Source organism: Bos javanicus, chromosome 9, assembly GCF_032452875.1.
Source record: "Bos javanicus breed banteng chromosome 9, ARS-OSU_banteng_1.0, whole genome shotgun sequence".
Classification (NCBI taxonomy): Eukaryota; Metazoa; Chordata; class Mammalia; order Artiodactyla; family Bovidae; genus Bos; species Bos javanicus.
In genome coordinates, this window is record NC_083876.1 from 52643438 (window position 1) to 52670419 (window position 26982).

Below are 26982 nucleotides of genomic sequence, written 5' to 3' on the forward strand. Positions count from 1 at the left end.
CGCAAAATATGGTGAGGGAGTGGGAGCAAGTGGAGCACACTTAACACAAATCTCTACAATATTTATGCCAGGGACATAGTTATATGGAAAATTCTTGTCCTTGGCTAACTTGGTCATTTTATGGCTGTAGTCTTAGGTGTGCTAACACAGTGAACAGTAATATCTTTTTTTTTTTTTTTAAAGACTTTTTGATGTGGATCATTTTTAAAGTCTTTATTGAATCTGTTACAATATTGCTTCTGTTTTATACTTTTTGGCTTTCCGGCCCAGAGGCATGCAGGATTTTAGCTCCCCAACCAGGGATCAAACCCATACCCCACACACTGGAAGGCAGAGTCTTAACCATTGGACTGCCAGGGAAGTCCCGACACAGTGATACCCTGATGTCTCTTGGGAAGAACTGTATCTAAAAAAACATATTATTCATCAAAAGAGATCTAGAGCCAGTGCTGTCCAATAGAATAAGCACCACAAGCAAGAGTCACATATGCAGTTTTAATTTCTCCAGTAGTCACATTAAGCAGAAAAAAGAAATCCTTTACTTTAAACTTAATATGAATTTAACTCAATAATAATCCCAAGACCTGCAATGGATGCCTGAAAGTGTAAGATGGTACCAAATGCTGTATATGCTTTGTTTTTCCTATATACATACACCTGTGATAAAGTTTAATTTACAAATGAGGCACAGTAAGAGATTAACAACAATAACTAATAATGAATTTGAACAATTATATACTCTAATAAAAGTTACGTAAATGTGGACTCTTTCTCAAAATACCTTACTGTACTGTACTTCTGATGATGATGATGGGGATGATATAATCCACTTGATGAGATGAAGTAAGAGGAATGGCATAAATCATTTATGAAGCTTCCTGCAAGTTTTACAACCCAGGAGCATCTTCCTTGAAGACCTGGGACCCATCCCATTGAGATGTTATCATCAAGGAAAATAATGTTCCCATCTCTCAGTTTCTATGAAGGCTAGGAGCCTAATTCTGATGGATGCAAATCAGGAAACACAAATGACCAAGCCACAGAGAAAAACATTTACAGAGTCAGGGTAACTGAATGTGCTCCACACATCACACAGATCAACCTTCCTCCAAAAGTACTTTGGTATATTTCTTCTAGTTCACCCCAATGCTTAAAAACCCTATTGTTTTTCAGAGGAGTTGACTTCAGACTGCATTCTAATCTCTCTCCCCTAGTGCAATAGTCTTGAATCAAGTCTTCCTTGTCTGTTTAACTTTGTCCAGTAAAATTTTTGCTTTGGTAGTTCAAATATTTTGGATAGGTCACAACTGTCAACTCCATGGCCAGAAGTCAAATCAACCAAACACTAGAGAATTAGTGCATCAGCTTAACGAAAGTGGAATAATCAGTCAATACTAATGGATATATAAAGGAGAGGAAACTAGTCCAGGCCAACCATTACTGTCTCAATCCCTGTAAGGACAGTGTATCTTTCATGTAACTGACCATAGCTACTATTAACTGGAAGGCTTTTTTTATAAGTTCTCTCTGAAGCTTGCAACCACTTTCAAGATCACGGAAAGTGGTTTGTCTGCAGAAGAAATCCACAAAGAACAGAGAGAAATGAGCTTCCTGCCCTCAAATAGTCTTCTCTGGATTTCTCATTGAATGTCTCATTTTTAAAGATGAAATCAAAGAAAAAGATAATACACTTAAGAAAGCTGAGGCTGAAATACCTATGTAGAGTCAAAATGTATGTCAAATACAGAGGGATGTTTGCTTCCCCCTCAACCTTCCTTTATCTGATTAAAACGTGAATGTCCAATAATTCTATCTCAGCATAACTACAGAAAAGTAATCAAATCTATTGAGACCTCACAAGTCTTCAGGGTTAAAATGATTGCCAAGTGCTTTTGATCTGGCCCATAACCTCCAGATTAATGTCCAGCTTGCCTATAATCATTTCTCCAAATGAGAGGGAACAGAAGGTGAACTCCCCCCACATTATTTCAAAACTCTGACAGTCTCTCTACTTGTTTTAGAAATATGAGACAGAATTAATATCTACTGCAGTAAACTATCTGTTTATGACACCATTTGAAGATATTAACACTACAATACGTATGAGACTCTGCCCATTATAGATTAAATGTACAACCAATGGATTAGAATGCAGCTACTGCACCCTCTCTCCCAACCAGGGCACACCACTTATCTTCCTGCTTTTCAGACTTACTATTTACTGTCTTCCTCAGATGCATTTATAATACAATTTTTCCCCCTTAATCTGCACCCAGTAATTAGATTCCTTACCCTTACATACAAATTTTCACTCTTATGACAATGTTTAGAAATGAGATATTGGGTTACTAGTTGGTGGTAAGAATAAAAGTCCTAGTTAGTTATTTGGTTGATTACTTCTAGAATGTTAAACTGCAGGAGGTGCCTAAAAAGCTGAGTGCTGTAACTTCTGCCAAGTCAGGATGGCAAGGGAAAAACCTTAAGAATTGGTTCTATTGCTTTCCCCCTTTGAAACAACTTACAAATGAGCATATAAATAAAAAGCATTTCTTCTCAGTACAAAAAATAAATTTTAAAAAAGCATCCAAGTTTGCAGCCCACATTTCTCTAGCAGTATTACTCATTTTCAGAGCTTTATCATTACATTCCCTTCACATAACACTCTTCACTTTTAGATTAATCTTCTGAAATGAGATGCTAAGGATTTGCATACAGATTTGACTATACAAAAATAGATATGGAATTAATAACAGTCTCTATATGTTTTAATTTCTCCTAGACTGGAGTACCCTTGCCTGCAGCAGTATTCCCAGCTTTGAAAGTCATCAAGCTGATTTGTCTGCTCTGGGTTATGATGCCACATGCTGCTATACTGTCCCCTGCAATCAAAGCACTTGCAAAGATAGATTCCATGCCTTCCTCTATCGAGTATATTTTATAGATTGGCAGTTTTGATCTCCCTCCCCCACCCCAGGGGGGATAATCTGCATCTTAACAGCTTTCTATAGATACATCTGTCATTAAATATGCCATCTCGTATCAGCAACCATTTTTAAAGCCAAGTTTTCCCTAACTTTGAAGTGCCAGAGTCAAAGTTAAGACTTTTCAGCCAAAATTGAAAATGAACAACCCTGTCTTATACTTTTGAACTGTGACTTAAAGATATACGGCAGGTTCCCTCAAAGTCAAATAAGTCTTTAAAAACTGCCAGAAGGAATGAAAAGTTACCACCATGCTACCAGCAGTGAGAAATGCTTTCTATCATCAAGACAAGAGTAAAACATTTTTCTTAAGCTTCCCTGTTCAACTTCCCACAAAACGTTGTGACAGATGGATGAGTGCATGCCAGGGAGAAGATGACAGGTGACTGCCAAACAAACAACCTTTGTCTCCACTACTGCGAGCTCACTACTCCGAAATTCGTTGTGCTCAAAAGCAACAACTCACCAATGCTGACAATGTCTATAAAATAGTGTTGGTCAATATATATTAGTCAAGTTAGGTCAAGTCTGTTGGCTCTGCTCTTTTTTTTTTTTTCTTTTCAGGCATCTCTGTTGCTAAGTAGAGAGTACTAAAGTCTTTGATAGGAGTCTGTGGTACCTAATGTAGTGACTGCACCCCTACTGGAGCAGAGCAGGATCAAAGAACTGAATGTGTCCGTGCTGTTGGCTGAAATCAAGACTGCGAGGAGAAGTACCAGCAACCTCAGATATGCAGATGATACTACCCTAATAGCAGAAAGTGAAGAGAAACTAAAGAGCCTTTTGATGAAGGTGAAAGAGGAGAGTGAAAAAGTTGGCTTAAAACGCAATGTTTAAAAAAAGAAGATCATGGCATCCGTTCCCATCACTTCATGGCAAATAGATGGGGGAAAAGTAGAAACAGTGACATTTTCTTTTCTTGGGCTCCAAAATCACTGCAGATGGTGACTGCAGCCATGAAATTAAAAGATGCTTGCTCCTTGGAAGAAAAGCTATGACAAACCTAAACAGTATATTAAAAAGCAGAGACATTACTTTGCCAACAAAGGTCCATCTAGTCAAAGCTATGGTTTTTCCAGTAGTCTTATATGGTTATAAGAGTACCATAAAGAAGGCTGAGCACCAAAGAATTGATGCTTTAGAATTATGGTATTGGAGAAGATTCTCAAGAGCCCCTTGGGGAGCAAGGAGATCAAAGCAGTCAATCCTAAAGGAAATCAGCCTGAATATTCATTGGAAGGACTGATGCTGAAGCTGAAGCTCCAATACTTTGGCCACCTGATGCAAAGAGCTGACTCAGTGGAAAAGACTCTGATGCTGAGAAAGATTGAGGGCAGGAAGAGAAGGGGATGACAGAGGATGAGATGGCTGGATGGCATCACTGGCTCAATGGACATGAATTTGAGCAAACTCCAGAAGATAGTGAAGGACAGGGAAGCCTGGCGTGCTGCAGTCCATGGGGTCTCAAAGAGTTGGAACTACTTAGCAACTAAACAACAACAACAATGCTCTTAGGGAAGCTGCTCCAGGCTGGAATTCCGTCAGCCAGTCAAGATTATGGAAAACCATCTAGAGTTCTTTGCAGCTCTCTTGAAGGCCTGCAGTGCCAGCCTCACAGTAATCTGGGGGTGGCGAGGGAGAATTTCAGCACAAGCTGTGTTATGTGTCCCCCCTTACAGCGCCTTTATGACTCTATCCTTGGGTAAGCCATTTAGCAGCCAAGCCCAGTTCCTCATATGCAAAATGCAGACTGAAACCTCTCTCTCGGGTTTCAGATGAATGACAGTACTTGGCATAGCAGCCATCCATAAAGGGAAGCTTACCACGATATTGTAGTAGTTTGTTCATAAAGCTTTCTTACCATTTTCATAAAAGGTACAAATGAGTATATATGGAATACTGAAAAAGTAACTAAGTATGGAATATTGAACTCATGAATGAATTTTGTAATCTGAAATAGATTCCTTATAGTTCTTTTTTCTAATAACCAGAATTACCGACTGGTTTATAAGGGTATCAAAGACTTTTTCCTTTTTAACAGTTTTAGCTTCTGCTCTGTATGTAAACTTGCTCCAATTTGCCAAAGATTTTTTAAAACTTCACATTCATAGTCTAATTATCAAAAGAATAAACTGGCATTATTTAAGTTCATATAAGTCATTTTTTAAAAGAGCCAAACTCATTAATATTCCTTGATAAAAGGGATACCATGAGAATATTTATAATGAATGCAAAAATAAACATTTTATTATCTTATTTTTACATGAGATTATACTGCCCATATTTTGGGAGTGTTAATACTGCCACATAAACAATTAAAGCCAAGAATCTTTCTACTAAATTAGCATCTTGAATAGAAGCATCCTTAATCCATGCATTAAATTAAAACTAGAATCCATATTATTTCTATCACACTTGAGGAAACCACACAAATGGATAGGTAATTAATACATTCGAAATCCTGTATAGAAAGTCTCAAATTTATAAAAACCTATAACGAAAAGATTGATGCACTTGAAAATATAAATTTTATATATATATATATGTCACCTAGAGTGTGCAGATGTAAATTCGTAACCCAAAATATGTAAAGTGTGCACCACGGTATTTTAACTAAGTGAAATAATAAGTGATGGTAACATCTACTACAATGCAGATGTCAGCTGACCTTTAAAATCTCAGTAAAATCCACTCTAACTCCAATTCCTCATTCTGTAGAAAGCTGGAATCCTGCCTGCAAAGATTCTACAGGTTCCTAGCAGGATTAAACTCTAAAGGTCACTACTGCCTATCTCTAGTGTGCTGGTTTTGCTGTGTTCTTGTTGAATCTTTTACCTTTTTCCTGCTATTACACAAACTCTTCAACCAGTTCCCTATTTCTATGATGTATTGGGTTGGCCAAAAAGTTTGTTTGGTTAGTGAATAGGTTTTTCAATCAGGTTCCTAGTGAAAATGAAAAATGTGTATTTTCACTTAAAATCGAACAAATTTTTTGGCCCACCCAATAGCTTTACTCTTCTTCTCTCCTCTTGGGAATAAAGAAAAATGACATATTTCTCATATTCTTAGGTAGACCACTTCAGCTCACTCTTTTTTCTACTTTCTTTTTCTAAATTCATCTAGACAGACACAAATTGATCATCTGAACAAAGACTATTCTCGCCATGAAAGAAATGGAGCCAATCGCTGTTTGTTTGTTTGTTTGTTTGTTTACCTACTTAAGCTACCAACGTGAAAGGCCATTAGGCTATTATATTATAATATGTAATCCTTTCAGAAAACAATGTTCTAACCTAAGCCAATATATTGATACTTTAGAATAGTCCATATTATCACTGTTCCTTTATACATTTTAACTTTATATCATTTCTGTTTCAGAATCTAAACTATAGAAACACAAAAAGAAAGACATTATCTGGGTCAACTCTGTGCCCTAAGATGGTCAGTTAATTAAAGACAATCAAATGATCATTGATCCTACACAAATGTCCAGGTATGAACTATTCTGTGTATCATTAACTCTCAGTCATGCCGTTTGGAAGTTCTTTTTACAATGTAAGCATCTGTTTTTGAGATCTTTTTTTTTTGTAACTGATTTGTGTACTTTCGTGGGGGAAAGTATGGTTTTCAAAAACCAGAGACACAGAAATCAAATTCCTTCTTCACCAAATAATCACTGTGTTATCCAAAAAAACCACTTAACCTCTTTAAGCCTCATTTCTTCAGGAGCAATGTGAGGGGAAACTAAATGCTGCTTCAGAATAAAAGGAAGTCAGTTTAGGATGAAAGCTTTGGTGATTATTTTGGAGAATGTGTAGGTGATCTGATTGCTTTCTTTTAACCATTTAAGTCTTTCAAAAGCATTGTAGAATGGTTCATTTCTGTTTGGCTTCCATCTCAGTATAATACTGTAATGGTTTTGTTTTAATCTCTCTCAGATGGGGAGTAGTAAAGGCTGGAGCATAACTGGAGGGGAGTGGGGAACAGAAGAAAAAGTAACTGCTGGGCCCAGCTAGCTGCTGAGACCTAAAACAAAAAAAAAGATTATTTCATTCTTAGTGGAATTCCAGCTTACTAGAAACTGAGGGTAAAAAACCCGCCAGGAATGCAGGAGATTCAGTTCGATCCCTGGGTCGGGAAGGGCTCCTGGAGAAAGAAATGACAACCCACTCCAGTATTCTTGCCTGGGAAATCCCATGGACAGAGAAGCCTGGCGGGTTACAGTCCATGGGGTTGCAGAGAGTTAGATACAACTACTGAGCGACTAACACTTTCAGGAACTTTTTAGTGGAATGTCAAGCTATCAAGCCCCAAACTCCTCCTCAGGAGCAAGAAACAGAGCCTCTTAGGCAGTCATTCCACATCACAACAAACTTATTTCTCCCTCAAGAAACCTTAGGCCCTGGACCCCACCTAACTGGGATCCTAGCATGCTGAACTCTTCCAGTAGATCCTCTGGGGCATTCCCAGTCTAAAAACTTTCCATCATGAGTGAATTCATTCGCCCTCATCAACTCTGCTAAGTGCCACCAAAAAATAGAACAGAAATTTGCATACTGGGATACCATAATTTTGTGGTTTCCAATTTAGCATGGGTTCTGACACAATTTGTATAAACATGTTAGTTCCCTCTGTCTTCTCTCAGAAACTTTTCCCAAGCCCACTGCCCTCAGGCCCTCTTCCTGATCCTGAAATGGCACGACCTCCACCGACAGCTCTGCCTCTCGCTTGACCCTCATCAGGTCCCTGCCCCTCCTCTTTGAGCTCATCTAGGTCCACACCCAGCTTGCATCCTGCCCTGGAGCTGGCGGGGGGGCGCGGGGTGCTCTCTCCTCCTGTCCAAGCCCAAGCCCCTGCCTAACTCCCACTGTCCTGTCTGGGACCCTGTGTCTGCAGTCAATATTGCATCCCCCACACTTATTCCTATTCCTGGTACCTATGAGCTGCTCTCAGCACTTAAAACCAGAAGATGCCCCCAGTCCTTCACTTCAAATTCACTCTGTCCTTCCCCTTAGCTATAAATTTGCTTAATGCACTCATTCCTCAAAAAAAGTTCCCTCCTTTGACCTAGATTTTTTTTTTCCTCTACCTAATCTCCATTCTCTCAGCCAAACTTCTTTGTCTTTCCTTCCGTCTTTCCTCCTTTATTCTTCCTAAAGCCAAGAACACTATTAATTATAATGAAAAGCTGTCACCCAGCCCGAAGTATGTGTGTACCTAGCACAGTACCCTCTCTCCCTGCAGGATGGGGCAGGGTAACAGGCAAGCTGAGGGGAAGGCTCAAGTTCAGGGAGTCAAGCTTTGATGACGTCCCAGCATTGTCCAAAGGTGGCCTGCGCTTGCAGCTTTCACTTCTTCACTTTCCATCCACAACTTTGACCACTCCATTCTAGCTTCTACCTTCTCTCATTCTCCTGAAACTGCTTCCAATAAAACCACCAAGTAGTTCCTGGCTGAAAAATGCCAAGGATATATTCTGGACTTGGACGTCCCCACAGTCTTGGGACACCTCTCACCCACCCTCCTGCTCTGGCTTCGGTTTCTATGATGCACCTCCTCCTCTGGCCTTGCCATTGCACATTCTCAGGCTCCTTCCTTCATACCCCGTCCTCTGTATGCTCCTCACTAGCATTTCCAGACCATCTCTAGCTCCTCTGGCTCCTCGCACTCTTCACCACCTTCTCATACTTAATTTGCTCTGAGAACCTCCTCACTTCCATTTGCTCTGAGAAACAGGAGGCAGGAAGCTAGTGAAGGAGGGTAGATGAGACCCTAGTGGTGGGGTATAGAGAGGACTTGGGGGCTGAGCAGATATATATACCAAGCCCCCCTTAGTTGGCTCCTCCCACCAAGCTCAGCTGCCCAGGTACACGTACAAAGTGGACCACAGGGTTTTTCCAACAGTGGATGCTTGCCAGAGGCTAAGAGAGTTATGGAAATGGTGGGACCATGAAGCTCAAGCCTGAGCACAGGGAGGGGTTAATAGGCAAGTAGGAAGCAGCCAAAGGACCTGGGGCTAAGTGAGGCTGAAGATGCCACAAACTTCCATGAAACCTCTGGCTCCCCTACACTGATTACTCCCTGCTTCACGCTACTTCTGTATCTTGGGAAGACATCTCCCATCACACACATCACACGACACTGTAATCATCCATTTAAAAACCGTGAGCCCGGCGTGGGACCTGCCTTTGTGCTTTGTGGCTGCAGCACTAGCCCAGAACCACTCAGGGAGATGAGGAAACTTGCCCAGTCTGCTGGCTGGCAAAGAGTGGAGCGCGCTTCACACATGCATGAGCCCTCAGTCTGTGACCTCAGTTCACACAGCCAGCCTCAGTCATGCCCCCTGCTTGTCCCCAGTACTTTGTATATAGTTTCTTTAGATGCAATAATATATTTTTTTTAATTTTATTTTATTTTTATACTTTACAAATTGTATTAGTTTGCCAAATATCAAAATGAATCCACCACAGGTATACACGTGTTCCCCATCCTGAACCCTCCTCCCTCCCCACCATCCCTCTGGGTCGTCCCAGTGCACCAGCCCCAAGCATCCAGTATCGTGCATCGAACCTGGACTGGCAACTCGTTTCATACATGATATTATACATGTTTCAATGCCATTCTCCCAAATCTTCCCACCCTCTCCCTCTGCAATAATATTTACACATTAAAGCTATAGCTGTGGCATTTTCAAAATGCTGACTATGTTTTATATTGTTCTAATTATAATGAATACCAGAAAAATTAAAGGCCCTTTAATGGGTTTGAATAAATAAAAGTTATTTTAAATGGGGCAAATGCAAACTTCATCTAAATTTAATCAAGATGAAAATAAACATATATTCTAGGGAGTTAAAGAAGCCCTAGCAAATGTTCTTTCACGAATGAAATAGCTGAAAAAAACTCTTTGATTGTCCACTCCTAGAGGGCAGGAAGTGTGTTTGCTGATTTAATCTTATGTATCCATGATCCAGCACTGACTTAATAAGGATAGACCATTTCCTGAGAGAATGAAGACAGCACTAATGCCACTCTTGAGGAAATGCAATACCAACTGTCTTATCTTTGTAGTTTTAAGGAACTAATTCTGTGGTTAGTGTCCCATTATCCTGCTGCCAATTGACAAAAATGAAAAGTAAGTTATTTTGCAAGATGAGTTCGGGATTCACTTTCACTCACACGAAAAAGGATATTTTCAGTAGTTCACAAACAATCTCTTACAATGGAGAGCATGCCTTTAAAAAGTGCCACAGTGGGATACTTAATGCTTACTTTACTTCAGGATTGTGAATTTCAAGTAGAAATGATGTGCGTGTTTGTGAACTGGGTCACAATGTCAGATGCTAGAGGAGCCTGTAAAATCTGACTGTCTCTAACATCTTAAATCACATGCTAATGGGCATATCTACACAGCTCGGTTTTCTGAATTCATCTCTGCTTGTCTCATTTTAAAAACAAGGGGCGGGTTTCCAGGTGTCCTGACCCTAAAATGGACAGCAAAGGGGAGAGGGTACAGAGAAGGGAGTGAGCACACTGGAAATACTGAGTCTCTAAAGAAACATTCGTTTTGTGTTTTATGGAACAAAAATAAGCCCCCAAAATCCACGTCACCTCAGGCAAAGTTTACAATATACCAGAAGGATGTCAATGACCCGATACACCATTAGTTAAACTGGAAAAAATTAATTATTTGGTAAAGGATAAGGAACAGCTCGAAATATTTTTATCTACTCCAAAAAGAAATCAGGGTAACACTTCTAAATCAGAGACAGTCAGGGTGAACTATATAACTTTTTTTTTTTTAAAGGGCCCCTAGCAACCCTTTCCTATCCATGGTTAGATTCACAACTGATTTATTATAAGCTGGGCCTGAAGGTATTAGAAATGTCACTGGTGATTTCCTCCTCTTTCCAATTAAAGGTATTGTACTGTACACAGGGAAGTAAGATTTTCATCTCAAGTACACAGTAGGGAGAAACAAACCTGAGAAAACTGTGATTGTTTTCATTAAGTATGGTTAACACAGGCAGAATGCATTAGTGCAAAAAGAGAACAAAGGAAATTATTTCCTTTCATAGTAGGGAAAAAACAAAGTGATACAGCAGCAGGAACTGAAATAAATGGATACATTTAATAAAACGGAAAAGGAAACATACAGACCCACATGGAGAGAGAAGTCAGCTAGAAGGAAAGTTATGACCAACCTAGACAGCACATTAAAAAGCAGAGACATTACTTTGCCATCAAAGGACCATCTAGTCAAGGCTATGGTTTTTCCAGTGGTCATGTATGGATGTGAGAGTTGGACTATAAAGAAAGCTGAGCACCGAAGAATTGATGATTTAGAACTGTGGTGTTGGCGAAGACTCTTGAGAGTCCCTTGGACTGCAAGGAGATCCAACCAGTCCATCCTAAAGGAGATCATTCCTGGGTGTTCATTGCAAGGACTGATGTTGAAGCTGAAACTCCAATACTTTGGCCACCTGATGCGAAGAGCTGACTCACTGGAAAAGACCCTGATGCTGGGAGGGATTGGGGGCAAGAGGAGAAGGGGACGACAGAGGATGAGATGGTTGGACGGCATCACTGACTCGATGGACATGGGTTTGGGTGGACTCCAGGAGTTGGTGATGGACAGGGAGGCCTGACATGCTGCGGTTCATGGGGTCGCAAAGAGTCAGACACGACTGAGCAACTGAACTGAACTGAACCTGGTTGAGAGATCTAGATCTAGGCTGATAAACTTCTCTGCTTTCTTAAGGCCTCACTCAAGAAAGTGTTAAATCGTTATACCTCTAAGACTATGTAAGGGAAACGCCAGCATTTTTTTTAAGTTTTATAGCCAAAATTAAAAATAAGGAATAATCATTAAATTATGAGAAGTTTATGAGAAAGTTTAAATTTTCTAAAATTTAGAAAATGCAATACAAAATTTAGGAATGCAATACCTTAGGCATATGTGAAAACTGAATGAGTCAATGGAAGGAATGTTAAGCTGGAAGACAATATAAAGTATACTGATTTTATAAATCCATCATTGCTTTGTTATCTAAGTACAGATCCGTTCTTCCTAATAGCAATGACTCTCTTGTAGCCAAGTTTAAGGTTTCTTCAACAAATCTAACAGGATATAGTCCTGGTGGCTTTTTTCTTAACCGCTGAAATATATACTTAAAGAAAAAGGAGTAAGTCACCAGATAAATGAGGTCTTATCTATATCAATATATAATAGCATACACACTCATATCAAATGTTGATTTGGCATACAGGAACAGTAATTTATCCTCATTTACCCTCTTCTTTGGTCTCAATCTTCATTCATTAATTCTTGAGCAATTAAATCCAGACATGAGCCAGGTTTATTCAATAAAAATCAGTGAATTGCCAATAATTGAGGCACTACCCAGAGACGCCAAGACTACAGCTGTCTCCCTAGTTACTGAAGATAGCAGAAGGAAAAATGGGCAGAGTCCAGTGAATTTACTTTAAATGCAAGGGAGAATTTTGTTGGAGCAGATTTTAAATTAGAGACGATTACTGAAGGAAACAAGTTTTCACTAGTGTACTTAAAAATGATTATTTCTTCCAAGTACAAACATCTCTAAGTTAATCTTAGTATTTATTTGCTTTGACTATTCCTCTTTGTCCTTGACACAGAAACCTAGTAAGTTCCATTTGGGTCACAAAATGAGTATCCTCCAACTGAGAGGAGATGCAACTTTCTTCCCTAATAGGCAAACTTTTCAAAGGAGTACATGTGAGGTTTTTTTCAATAACAGTATTGGAAACACAAGTTGATAATGTGATGTTAATAACACATGCCTCATAGGTTCCTTCTGTAGCAGTGCAAAGACAGACATGAGAAGCTAGAAGTGGCACATGGGTGTGAATGCGCCAAGACTGGCCCTGAGCAGGTACCTGCTAAAGCTCGGTTATAGGAGCATGGGATTCATTATATTAGTATCTCTCCTCTTTTAATAATCAAAAGCCTTCCAAAAAATACAAATACAAGAAAAAGCAAAATAGTCAAAACCCCCAAATAATTAGGAAGAATGGGAAAGTAAATAGGAATATAGGACTGGGATGGCATGAAAAACTATAATTCACAAATAAAAGGAAAATGTTATTTTAGCCAATCATTTAAACCTCTTCCCTCAATGCACAGCAATGGCTCTGACCTGGATCTATTCCCACTGTTATACCCATCCATATGGATAAACTGGGCTTTTCTTCACCTGCCCTGTCTTTGATAGAATGGCTCCTACTCAGACAGCCCAAGGTGAAAGGAAAAGCTAAGGACCACAGGAGTGTAATACAATCCATGAATATGAAAAGCTGACAATCTAAACAATAGAAGGTTTGGTAGAAAGAGAGATGTTAATGGGCCATTAATTTCCATTTTTGAAATTTTACCCCACTAATCACTCAGAAAGTCACAGAAAGGTCAATTACTTCCCCTTACACTGCTCTCTATAGAAACAGGTGCCCAGTAAATGAATGTGAATTAGCTAAACTGGCATCCTTGGCTGAATTATTCACAGACGCATGTGGACACAACTACCAAAGCCTGACTTTTCAATTTATGAATGAAAGTGTTTTGTAATAAATCCATTAAGCATGCTCTACCTGATATCCACAGAAGACCATCAGCCACATATCCAGCGTGACAGGACAGGGACCGGTCAAAGGACTGGACAAAAGTCCACTTGTTCTTCTTGGGGCAATACCGCTCCACGGTAGGCAGAACCTGACGCAGTTCATTTCTGCCCCCGACAGCATAGAGGTATTCATCCATGGCTCCCAGCACAAAATGCTCCCGGCAGTTTTTCATGGGCGCTATCTCTGCCCAGGAGTTACTGCGGGGGTCATAGCGACAGGCAGTCCTCACGGCACACGTCCGACCACTGGCATGCTCAACTTCCCCTCCTGCTACAAACAGGAAGTCCCCCATGACCGCCACACAGTGGTGGCTCCTCCCCACGGGCATGGGAGCCAGCTCACTCCAGTTGGCCACGGCAGCGATGAGGGCATTCTCCTGATCCACGGGATTGAAGTACCGGAGTTCCTTGACTTTACAGACCTCGCGCTTCTTCCCACCAATGATGTACAGGGTATCCGACTGGAACCGCGGTTTGGTCCTGCGAGTCTGCCACACGGGCTGTGCGTAGATGCTCTGGTGGTATTCCAGGGCCTCGTTGACCAGAGCTGTTGCCGTCTCGCTCGCCTGGACCAGGGGGTGGGACAGGGCAACTGTGTGGAGCGTATCCACGTCCATGAGGCCGAAGCGGATATACTGCAGGAGCTCATCCAAGTACTGGTAATGACAGCTGTGTTCCAACCACCTCACGGCTAGCTGAAACAGAGGCAGGGAGGCAGAGAGAGCACAGAGGTAAGAAAGAGCCAAAGCAAGGGGCGCACAGGCCTTGCCATGTTTTATTTCAGACACTTCATAATTTATTTTTCCTTACAAACCATGTACCACTCAAATATTGTGATACCCAGTTGAGGGATATTTTTTTCCCTTTCTGCATCAGCAGAGACACAAAAGAACACAAAACACTACTGGAGCGATTAGGAACAATGTTAAGTAAAACTGACAAGACTTAAAGTATCACTTCCGGTGAACAATAATTACTTTTCAAAAAATGAGAATATGGTGATGCAATAGGCTGTTCTCTTGGGTTTTAGGCATAAGAGGCTTGGTGCCCCCACCTCCACCAGGAAGTGTCAACAGTGAATCGTGTCATCAGTGTAAGCAACATATGTCAACCAGTGAGCCAAGGTGCTGTATCAATACGAGTAATGTGTGAAAATATGTGAGCATCTGAGACCAGAGGGTGTACTTGAGAGAAAATCAATATGACACTAGTAGCATGATTTTAAAAGAAAAAGGACTTTTTCCCCTGCTCTTTTGGTAGGGTATCAGTCAGGAAGCAAGAGAAGAAAAAGAAAGATTGCAATCTATCCATTTTATTTTTTCTCAATTAGTTTTCATTTTGAAGATGGTTTTTGTTTGCACTGTAAGATACAGCAATTTAATAGAGCTATTTTCATAAAAACAGGATATAGAGGAAATTATCTTTGTATTATGGACACAAGAGCAGAATTTAATCCTAGCCTTTTTGTTTAGGTCTAGAAATCTTTCAAGAAGGAAAAAGTAAAAACTTTTGGCTACAGAAAAATAGAATTTCTTTAAAGCAGGCATATTAAGTCATAAATACCAAAACTGAAGAATAGTTTAGAAAACAATAGCAATAAAAAGTCAATTCATGATATGGAGCACTTAAAGTAAGTTAATTAATGTGACTTAATATTTAAGTTTGGCAAAGATTTCCAAACACCAGCATAAAGAAGTATATCTAATAATTCCATTTAACATATTTGATAGAAACCCAAGTCTTCCACATTGCAGGCAGATCCTTTACCAGCTGAGGCACAGGGAAGCCCTTTATTCTGAATAGTACCTATATAAAACTAGATTGCCTAAGCAATATAAATGTGGACCTGAAGGAAGTAGCATAAAAAAATAAATAGAATACTAGATAATTTTGCTGTGTTTTACTTGCTTTCTGACCAATGGAACTGGGGTTCTGGGTTCCTTTTTCAGCTGACTCACTGCACTAGAGGAAAAAACACCTGCAGAGACAGAAGGAAATGTCATGGCCTCAGACCATTACTCCTTGACAAACATGAGCCGGGTTTTCATCCTGGTGAAAAGGACTGCTAAACTCTCTGAAGCATTTGATCATTTCTGACTTGTATCCATTTGACGAACAGCTCCAAAAGGCAAGGCATATTGCGGGCATGTCTTTTTAGTTCTCCAGATGAAGAGAATGTAGCCAGTGAATCTGCTTCCAATATATGCTAAATTGCATCTCTTAATGAATAATGAGTGAAGAGAAATGGAAAAAGAATGTCACTGGGTGCCAGGCAGCCAACAGATGCCACACAGGCAGACACCATGGAGGGCAGATGAGAGACACTCTTTGGCTGTTTTTCCAGAAACTAGTTTTTTTTTTTTTTTTTTTTTAATTTAAATAAGGTACTAGCCTGATGAAAAAAATTACCTGTGTACAGTAAAACAGTAATAATCAAAGACAGTGCAGAAGAAACAGGTTACTCATCAATCACCAGGTCTCTGCCAGAAGTGGAGAGTTTTCCCACAGGCAACATCCTGGTTTTCCTCCACCCTAATTTTACAAGTTTCAAGAAATGGGTTCCAATTATTTCCCTGGGGAGATAATTCTACAACTTAATAAATGATTTTCCATTCTTTGTCCCACAGGGCTTTCAAAAGTTTTCAGAGATAAAGTCATCCCACTGAAGGTCACTCCTGTACCAGGTAAAATTTTCTTAAACTTGATCCTTCATATTGCTCCTAATTTGAGTCATTCCAGCTGGTATTGCTTTGTTTTGTAACAAACTTCTCAGAATCCTTAGAGCCTAATGTTTTTGCATCTTGCATATGGATACTACAGGAAAACAGCTCTGGAGAATTACCAAAGAAATGCTCATGTCTCTATAGCCTCTTTTTATAGCACAGTGCTGCCATTTAATTACTTTCCTCCTTCCTCATAAATCAGTTCTTCCCATGCCCTAATCAATCTTCCAGCCCATGTCTTAACACTGTCCAATCTACCTTGATCTTTCTAGTGAACATTGTCACTTACTGTGTGAAAGGAACATAAGCCACAGCCAGGCTCTGCTTTTAAGAAAATTTCTAAGGAAACAAGCGGGCAGTGGAACAGTGACCACTGTGATCTATCACTGTGATCTATCACTTCCGGCTTTCTGTCTACTTATCACCCCTTATGTCACAAATATCATGAGAGGGTCCATGCTCAATTTCCCCAAGTATTATGTATTACAGAAAACTTTGTGCACATACATTTAGTCTGCATTTTCTGGGCTCTTTTTTCTTACTGCCAATATGTCTAACTTCTCACATTTTTCATATAATTTTCACACATTTATTATTTATAAATATTTTCAGACTACATAGTCATTCATATCTGTTGGGTTTATCTTTTCTCCAGATCAAAGGTAAATACAACTTACAGTTCTGCCAAATTCAAACCAATCTCACCTAGATAGGGTATTAGTGCTAGATTTAAATCCAGTGCTTCTCAAACCTAATATGTGCATGAATTACCTGGGGTTTCTGGCCAAAATACAGATTCTGATTCAGGAGGAGGAAGAGAAGGATTGCAAGTCCACATTTCTAACCATCTCCCAGGTGATGTGTACACTGCTAGTCCATGAACCACATTTTGAGCAGGAAGGTTTTAGACAGTCCCATCCATGAGACTGTAAACTGCTGCTGTATTACAGTAACCTGAGTCTGCTGTTTCAAATTTCAAAAGGCTTAAAATCAACTGAAACTTAAGTAGGATGCTTTAATAAAGATATAGGGCATGTGTAGCTAATACTAGGGCTAAGACAATGTGTTTCCTTTATAGTAAGGCATGGGTAAGATCTTACTACGGGCAAGACAGCATACTTTCAGACCTTGGCTCTATAAATCAGCACCTGATTCTGATGGCATAAAGGAAGCCATACAAACACTCTGCAGTTTTGCTTTTGCAATAATACATAAACAAAAGTAAAAGTGTCGTCATACTCAGTTTTTACTTTGGTGACAATATAAAAGAGAAAAATCATTGAAACCATGGATAACTCTTACTTATCCAGATAATGGAAGAAATGGCAAAGAAAATCCAAAACAATGGGCTACCTTAAAATCACTTCTATACCACGAACTTCAATGGAGCACTATTCATTGCCATGCTGAATTGAGGGCAAGGCGGTACATTGCAATCCTGGAGCCCATTTAAGAGGTTTAGAATAGAAACTATACTAGGGCTTCCCTGGTGGCTCAGTCAGTAAAAAATCAGCCTGCAACATAGGAGACCTAGGTTTGATCCCTGGGTCGGGAAGATACCCTGGAGAAGGAAAGTGTAACCCACTGCAGTATTCTTGCTTGGGACATCCCATGGACAGAGGATCTTGGCAGGCTACAGTCCATGGTGTTGCAGCATCAGACATGACTTAGGACTAAGCCACCACCATTAGAAACTATAGTATACACAGAAGGCTGATTCATCATTGGGCATCATGAAACACAGAGACCACAGGTAGCTCTGTAGTGCATTTTGGGGCTTATATTTGCAAATGTTTATTTAAGGAACTTTTGGCTTTTGGTGATACTACATCTAGAAAGCATAACTCAGGGAAGGTGAAAATCCTATTCTAAGTACTCCGACACACTGACATTCCCATCGCCCTAATTTCTAGAATATTTTAATTGATGGGAGTGGGTGGAGCATACAGTGAAAGTTTTATCTCTCACTTGCTTAGGCGACAAAGACAGCAACAGTGGAAAAGAACACAAGGATTCAGGTTGGGAGGACAGATCAAAGAGTACTTAGGAAACAGGGCATTAGGCAAGGTGTTTCCTAAACCATCTGAAACACAGGGACTGCCACCTCCAAAGACCACAGGAAATCTCCCAAGCACCGTGCCTAACCCAATCCATTTCATCTTGCCCTGATGGACAATTGTTTCTTCCTCAAAGGAGCACTTACTACTGCTTATTCCAGTGTCAACATATCTCTCAGTTTCTTGATAAAAACAATGTCTAGCACATAGTAGGCTACACATATTTGGTGCATAATGGAAAATTCTTTGTAACTATTCCTAGGCTATTTCTCACATTTCTTTTGAACCAATGACATCAGATTCTGTATATATCCATATCTGTCTGTCTATAGGCTTCCCCACTGGTTCAGATGGTAAAGAATCCTTCTGCAATGTGGGAGACCTGGGTTCGATCCCTGGGTTGGGAAGATGCCCTGGAGGAGGGCATGGCAACCCACCCCAGTATTCTTGCCTGGAGAATCCCCATGGACAGAGGAGCCTGGAGGGCTACAGTCTATGGGGTCTCAAAGAGTCGGACATGACTGATCTATCTATCACAGGCTTCAGTCTCCTATTTCATCATCTCATCTTTGTGGTTTTCCTGTAAAGCCCTTATAAGCTCTCACACAAGGCAGCACGCACTGCACTGGACTTATTTGTATATGGTCCTCGTTTTACTCCCTCCACGATTGGCGCTGGCCACCTCTATTTGAAATTATTAGCAATGCAATGCACATTGTAATATGCTAATCCCTCAAATAAATTTGAAAATATCAGGGCAAGAAGAAACTTTTGAGTACGTTTGGTTCAAACTTCTAAATCTTATAAAGAGAAATCAAATCCAGACAAGTTATTTGACATACTCTAAGTCATGCAGCTGATTAATGGAAAAGCTGGAACCAGAAATGCCGTTTTCAAATTATAAATATGTTCTATTATATCATATAATCATTATTTGTTCATCAAAAACTATTTTAAGGTAGAATCTGGGCACTCAAAATCAAACCCAACTTCCGTATTGTCTAAATTAGAGAAAAAAAATCTGTTTTTTAAAAAATGCATGCTTTGCTTTAGATAGGTGAAAATGTTTTTCAATGACTCTCATTTATGGATTATTTTTGCATAAAAACCATGGTTTAACGGTGCCAATTATAGAGTTTTTAAGTAAAGAACCAGTCTTTAGAGGAATGGGCTCCTCTGAGTATTGAACTTCTGTCTCACTTCTTAATGGGAATATATATTTAAGTTCCAGGTGATCCCCTGTTAACTAAACCTGGCTCAAAAATATATAGAAAATAGTCCCCTCCTTTTAGTTTTCTCAGTGTATCCCCACTGATTGCTATTCTATGAATAGGATATATAATACTAAATATAAAAGTATATAATTTTAAATTATGCAAAATTTTCTGATTCAATTAAAGTATGCAACCTATTTAGATGTATTTCACAAATATGTGAAATATATGAACGAACATCACATTCCTAACATGATAAGCCCTCAAGCTGTGATCCAAATTCCTTTACTGTTTCTCAAACACACTGAGATAGAAACTGCTGTTTTAAAATATAAAATTCCTGATCCTTTGAAAGGAGCTGCTGTTTTGAAATCTATCTCTGCTTATGTATGTCCACAAGTATGTGTACTGCCCAACATGACCCCCAAAGCAATAAGAAATTTTATATTCACAGGTTCTCTGGAAAATATATGAATTAGGAAGTTATCCCAAATCCAAGAATACACATCAATGCGCTCTTCCATAAAATCACCTTTATATCTTGCAAATATATATATTAAAATGACCTTTACAGAGCAGTTCTCATCGGATGAGTGATTGAGTATTTTTCTGCAACACTAACAAAAGATAAAGCCCTGTCGAAAGCAGTAACTCTTTCTTTCTCTTGGTTCACAAGTATTCTTTTTCACTGAGGAGAATGTTCTCATCACAGAATTCATCAGCCAAAGCTGAGTAAGCAAGAAGCGGCATTTTTGCCCACAGTCCGACACAACCCCCTTGGCCTGGGGCAGCTATAATTACTCTCTTATTCTAAAACTTGGTTGCAAACTGCTTTGTTGATGGAGAAAACAGAGACCTGCCTTTTGCAGGCGCCCTGCTGTGAAGGCACAAGTGTCTATATCCTTGCCAGTCCTGTCATCCTACTGAGATAAGCCAGGGCACCCATCTCCCCTCAGTGACCGACAGGCAGCACAAATTCCACACGCCTGCAGATTCAGAAAGGAACAAAGGAAGGGCAGAAGAGCAAGTCAGCAACCTCCTGGCATTCCTGAAGCTCCACCAACGAACCTGGCATGTTAAAAGAGTGCTTGGGACACAAGCTGTGGGGAGCAGAGCATGTGTTAATGGAATGAGTGATAATGCACAGAGAGAAGTTTCCCCTTCTAAACAGAGGATCAAGGATGCTCACCATCTTCTAATACATGGCCTCAAAGGGAAGCTGCACGGACTGTTATATATGTTGTGTTCAGGTACACTAACTCATATGTTATTTTATGCCTTAAATTTCAATAAACTGTAAACACTTTAGCAAGATACCCTTTAAATATTATACAGTTTCTTCAGATGAAAAATGTGGAGTTTCCCACGTGTAAGTGAACAGGTGTTGAAATTTGCTATGTTCGACTACACAGAAGCTTATTTATTTAATATGAGTCATGTTAAAGCACTAAATAGTGACATACTACACCAGAATAATGACTGACATAGAGGAAAGTTCATATTAATAAATAAACGCACAGAATTTTACAGCTTTATTCTCCTCTTTGAGATGAAATGAAAGATTTCTGTTCAAAATGGCAACAATCTGATCCAAAAGCAGCAGAAACTAGGGACATAAGATCAGAGTGCGTTGCTCCACCAGAACAATGAAAATGTTACGATGGAGGAATATTAAAAATTACAACAGTGCTCACTCGAGTGCTATAATTAAAACTGTGTCAACATTTTGCTTGTTAAAACAGTTTTCAAGGGAGGTTGTACATTAACCATTACAGCTGACTACAGACTTATATATGACACATAGGCTGTTTTTTCCTCTGAGAAATATATTTCAATTGAATCAAAACTGATGAGGTCCCAGGTTCATATACTGTCAGAAAAAAAAAAAAAAAAAGACCTGGCAGATTTTAAATAGAATATTCAGCTCAGCAGGTATGATAATAACACATATTCTTTCATTGTTCATTTAAAACTTTATGAAGTTGAAGGATTGACAAATGCTCTTATGTTCACCTTTAGCAAAAAATTTGTGCTTGATAATACTCTAGCTTCTCTTCAGATCATATATGTCTTTTGCCTTTTACTAAAGATATCCGTGGAAAAGAACAGTTAAGAGGAGTTTTTTTAGGGACTTAAAAAAAAAAAGTCATGATGTATACAACTTAGCCTCAAATGGCTCAGAAGAAAAGCACACATGTGTGTTCTCTCCCTCTCTGCCTGAATAGCTATTCTCCTACTAGATATTTATAGAGAGATAGATATCTAGAGATGGAGGCAGAGAACATATGATAAAGCAAATGAAGTAATTTGCTAAGAAATGAGCAAATCATATGGGTGCTCTTTACTATTCTTATTCTTGCAACTTTTCTGTAAGTTAGAAATTATTTTGAAACAGAAAATTGAAGGAACAAAAAAAAGTGCCTGTTAACCATCTTTAATACACATTTTGCTCAAAAAATACATACTGCCAAGCATCAAAAGTAAGAGCCCTTGCAAGCAAGGATGTCTCCCGCAGACAGTGACAAACACACAGGACTGGAGGAACCACAGGAAAAGTGCCCTGAGGCCTGCCCCATTTAAGTTCCTGGTATTTGTGAGGGCAAACACAAGGACTTGAGTTGTCCTTTGGTTCAGTCTTCTGACACAAGTCAGTTTTTAAAAAGGTAAATTATATATCAAGAAAAAACAAAAGTAGGAAAAAGAGATGAAGTTAGTATACCATGACACCTTTTACATCTATAAGAACTGGCCACCATTTGAGCTGATCTTTGAAAAGTCAATACAAAGAACAGCAAGAATCCATGGCCAACACTGGAGCAGTCATTTGGCATCTCATCTGTAAAATGAGTGAGTTGATGCAAGAGTCTCTTTATCTCTGGGATATATGTCACTTACAAATCCACCAAAATGTAATATTTTAAAGTAGAATCCTCAAATACACACTACTATATGTAAAACAGACAACTAATAAGGACCTACATTATAGGATAGAGAATTATATTCAATTAAATAAAAAAAACCTAAAAGGGAAAAGAATCTGGAAAAAGAATGTTGTTGTTTAGTCACCAGGTCATGACTGACTCTGCGACCCTGTGAACTACAGCACGCCAGGCTTCCCTGTCCTTCACTATCTCCCTGAGTTTGCTCAAACTCATGTCCATTGAGTCGGTGATGCCATCCAACCATCTTATCCTCTGTCACCCCCTTCTCCTCTTGCCCTCAATCTTTCCCCACATCAGGGTCTTTTCCAATGAGTTGGCTCTTCATATCAGGTGGCCAAAGTATTGGCACCTCAGCTTCAGCATCAGTACTTCCAATGAATATTCAGGACTGATTTCCTTTAGGATTGACTAGTTTGATCTCCTTGCTGTCTAAAGGACTCTCAGGAGTCTTCTCCAACACCGCAGTTTGAACCCATCAATTCTTCAGTGCTCAACCTTCCTTATGGTCCAACTCTCACATCCATACATGACGACTGGAAAAACCATAGCTTTGACTAGATGGACCTCTGTCAGCAAAGTGATGTCTCTGCTTTTAATACACTGTCTAGGTTAGTCATAGCTCTTCTTTCAAGGAGCAAGCATCTTTCAATTTTGTGGCCACAGTCACAGTGATTTTGGAGCCCAAGAAAAAAAATCTGTCACTGTTTCCACTTTTTCCCCATCTATTTGCCATGAAGTGATGGGACTGGATGCCATGATCTTCATTTTTTGAATGATGAATTTTAAGCCAGCTTTTCACCCACATCAAGAGGCTCCTTAGTTCTCTTCACTTTCTGCCATTAGAGTGGTATCATCTGTACCTGAGGTTGTTATTTTTCCCAGCAATCTTGATTTCAGCTTGTGGGTATGTATATATATATATGTGTGTGTATATATATATATATATCTGAATGACTTTGCTGTACAAGTGGAAGTAACACAGCACTGTAAATCAACTGTACTTAAAAAATAATAATTGTTTTTATTTCCCAAACAAGGGAAAGGAAATAGTTAACCAAATCCAGCACAGAGAGTCCCAGGCAGGATAAACCCAAGGAGGAGCAACCCAAGGCACATAGTAATCAAAGTGACAAAAATTAGAGAGAAAGATAAAATATTAAAAGCAACAAGGGAAAAAAAGACAACATACAAGGGAAATCCCATAAGGTTATCAGCTGATTTCTCAACAGAAACTCTACAAGCCAGAAGGTAATGGCACAATATATTCCAAGTGATGAAAGGGAGGAACCTACAACCAAGAATTCTCCGTCCAGCAAGACCTTCAGATTTGATAGGGAAATCAAAAGCTTTCCAAACAAGCAAAAGCTAAGAGAATGCAGCACCGCTAAGTCAGTTTTACAACAAACACTAAAGGAACTTCTCTATAGTCAGTAAACTTAACAAGAGAAGGAAAAGATCTACAAAAATAAACCACAAACAATAAACAAAATGATAATAGGATCATACATATCGATAATTACCTTAATTGTAAATGGGTTAAATACACCAACCAAAAGACATAGGCTGGATGGGTGATAAGAAAGCTGGAGTAGCATACTCATATTGGCCAAAACAAACTTTAAAACAAAGACTGTTATGAGACAAAGAAAGACACTGCATAATAATCCAGGGTTCAATCCAAGAAGAAGATATAACCATTATAAATCTATATCACCCAACAATAGGAGCACCTCAATATATAAGGCAAATACCAACAAAATAATAATGAAATATTTTTAATTAAAATTTTGAAAACTTAAAAACATAAAGTAGAACCCTCCAAAATTTCTACAGGTAGGAAAGACAATCAAAGTTAATCACTGTGTCTAGGATCCAAGCCACAGATTTCCATAGCACAAATAGTTTTTATAAATATCTTCTCAGAACAACGAAGTGATGGCTTTTGTCTATAATTCTGAACTCACCAGAAACACACACCTGTGTACGGCAAGTGGAAGTGCATGTGTACACAGGCCCACACAGGAATAAAATGATCTCAGCCAAAGAACACACGTTTCAGACTTGTAAGGCGACTGCTTCAAGGTGTTATTTATTTAAAATCCCAGAGTGAGATTTTATTAGAAATGAAAATACTTAATAAACTAGTCACATAAAGTTTTACTTCAGGAGAGGCTTTAAATACACCATCCCCATATCTAGAATATACGAAGCTTTTTAGATGGGAAGAATGTCCCTCAGGACAATAAAGACAATCAACATCACCAATGCAGGAAAAATGAAACCCATTCCTGGTCTATTCACACTTAGCAAAATATAAGTACATTTAGAAATAACTTCTTATACTTGACTTAAATAATCTAATAATCTAATAATGGTCTGAGCCAAAAGATAATACTCATCCATTAACTGCTGATGGCATCAGAGTATCACCTGATGCTAGATTGATGGGTGAGACTTCTAAGTAAGATATTAGTGATGCACATTTATATGTAAGTAAGATATCAGTGATGTACATTTATATATAAGTAAGATATTAGTGATACATATTTATATACGATGTCCTTCTGGAAATAAAAGGGACACTGCATGTGGTGGTGAGATATGAACCTTATATTGTCAGAACAACATGGGAAAATCGGAGAAAACCAACTTGGTCAAAGAAGAAAATCCTACGGTATCGCACTGGCAACAGGGAGCAGAAGTGACCCTCCCTGGGTCACACCATTTCACATTCTCTCCCAGGTATGCAGGCAAGGAGGGTGCCTTATCAGGGTGAAGTCAAAGGACAGGGAAATTTTGATGCTTTTTTCCTACCGCTAACTGGTGCATGCCCATGGAGGTGAACATGACACAATGAAAAGGAGAAAAGGTTTCTTAACGTATCTGAGCGTTTATGAAAAACATAAATATACTGAGCCTAGGTTTCCTCATCTGTAAAACAAAGATGATGTTATTTACGTCACAGTGTCTACATAGGACTGAATGAGATAACATGTGAAAGTGCTTGGAAAACTATGACATTTAGACAATAAACAGAATTATTATGATGGCAATGAGCCACCAAGAGATGCAGCTAATTCTCAATGCAATTATCCTTCTGAATTCATGTGAAAGCCAGCACATTCAGACAATTTTTACATAAAACAATGTTGTGCAATATTGACAAATTTTGAGAGATCTCTAGATGATAAGGAATTTGCTACACTATTAAAATACTTCATGTTATAAAATGATAGTAAAATCAAAGCAGATAATCTGTTGCAGATTAAAATCTAGCCCTTAAGATGAGCCTATTTCTACACCAATGAATTCAGTAATTCTAACCCAGTAATTAAAGATACAGGATTTTTGTTAAATTTCAAGTAAGAGAAAAACCAATGAGTGGATGAACAAATGAATGAAAAGAGAGACACAGACATAAACTTAGTTGTCTCTGCATAACCGTCAGTATATGTTCACTTTCTTTACTTGGTGTGAATGTCCCATTAAAATATTTGAATTCAAGTCCATCAGTTCCCTTAAATCTCAACTCAGTTAACTTAGTGCAAGGAAATTATATGTATACCCTAAGCTATCTGACTTGAGCAAACTAAAATAATGATTAAGTTGATTACTTTCTGCTTTTTTGGCTCTGGGGTAAATGATATAATCATGAATCTTTTAGTATTTTTATTCATCCATTCCTCAATTTATTTTAATTTGTATTTCTTTTATGATAAACCAAGAATTCTCTTAATTTTCTTTTGACTACACTGTGCAGTCTGTGGGATGTTAGTTCTCCAACTAGGAATTACACCTGCACCCTGTGCACTGGAAGCAGGAGTTTTAACCACTGGACCACCAGGGAAGTCCCTTCAATTTCTTACTGAGTGTCCATTATGTGCCAGGCACTTAGCCAGTGAGAAAGAAATTCTCACTCTCTCTCTCTCTATATATATATATATACAGTCTTACTTGCCATTCAGTCCCAAGTTCTGTTAGCACCATATAACTCAAGCCTTACTCTTAACCTCAAGTGTCTTAACGTATCCCTGTAAAATATACTCAGGGAGTATGGAATTAAGGGAAGAAATATCCTACAATTTTAGAATCTTCAGTCTATTGTAGGCAGATTTTCAGACACAAGCAAAACCCATCTTTTAATGTTGCCGTATCCCTGATGGGTGTTTTAAATATTTCTGGTACATTTATACATTTTAAAGTTTGTTTTGTTTTGTTTTAAAGCTGTTTAATTTGTAAACACGTCCTGGAGCATCCTGAGAGCATCAAGCCTTTGAATATTTCTTTATGAACTGATTCAATAATAATGAATCAATTACAGGTTCACTGGCACATACACTCCCCACCTGAAATGAAACCTTTAATGACCAAAAGGAGCTCAAAGGCTTAAGCAGCTGCCCCAGGTCA

General features: G+C 39.0%; 1 protein-coding gene and 1 pseudogene across 6 annotated transcripts in view; one reads left to right on the forward strand and one right to left on the reverse strand.

Moving 5' to 3' along the window:
• The window catches only part of KLHL32 (kelch like family member 32), a 213262-nt gene that overhangs the window by 18664 nt on the left and 167616 nt on the right, over positions 1–26982 (reverse strand). For 5 of the 6 annotated variants that reach the window (XM_061427780.1, XM_061427778.1, XM_061427776.1 and 2 more), the window contains one exon: positions 13608–14334. In XM_061427780.1, coding sequence (XP_061283764.1) covers positions 13608–14334 — 727 coding nt within the window. Of the gene's footprint in view, positions 1–13607; positions 14335–26982 lie in introns of those variants that run through there. The other variant, XM_061427781.1, reaches the window with a different exon arrangement.
• On the forward strand, positions 21673–21783 carry LOC133254527 (U5 spliceosomal RNA; annotated as a pseudogene).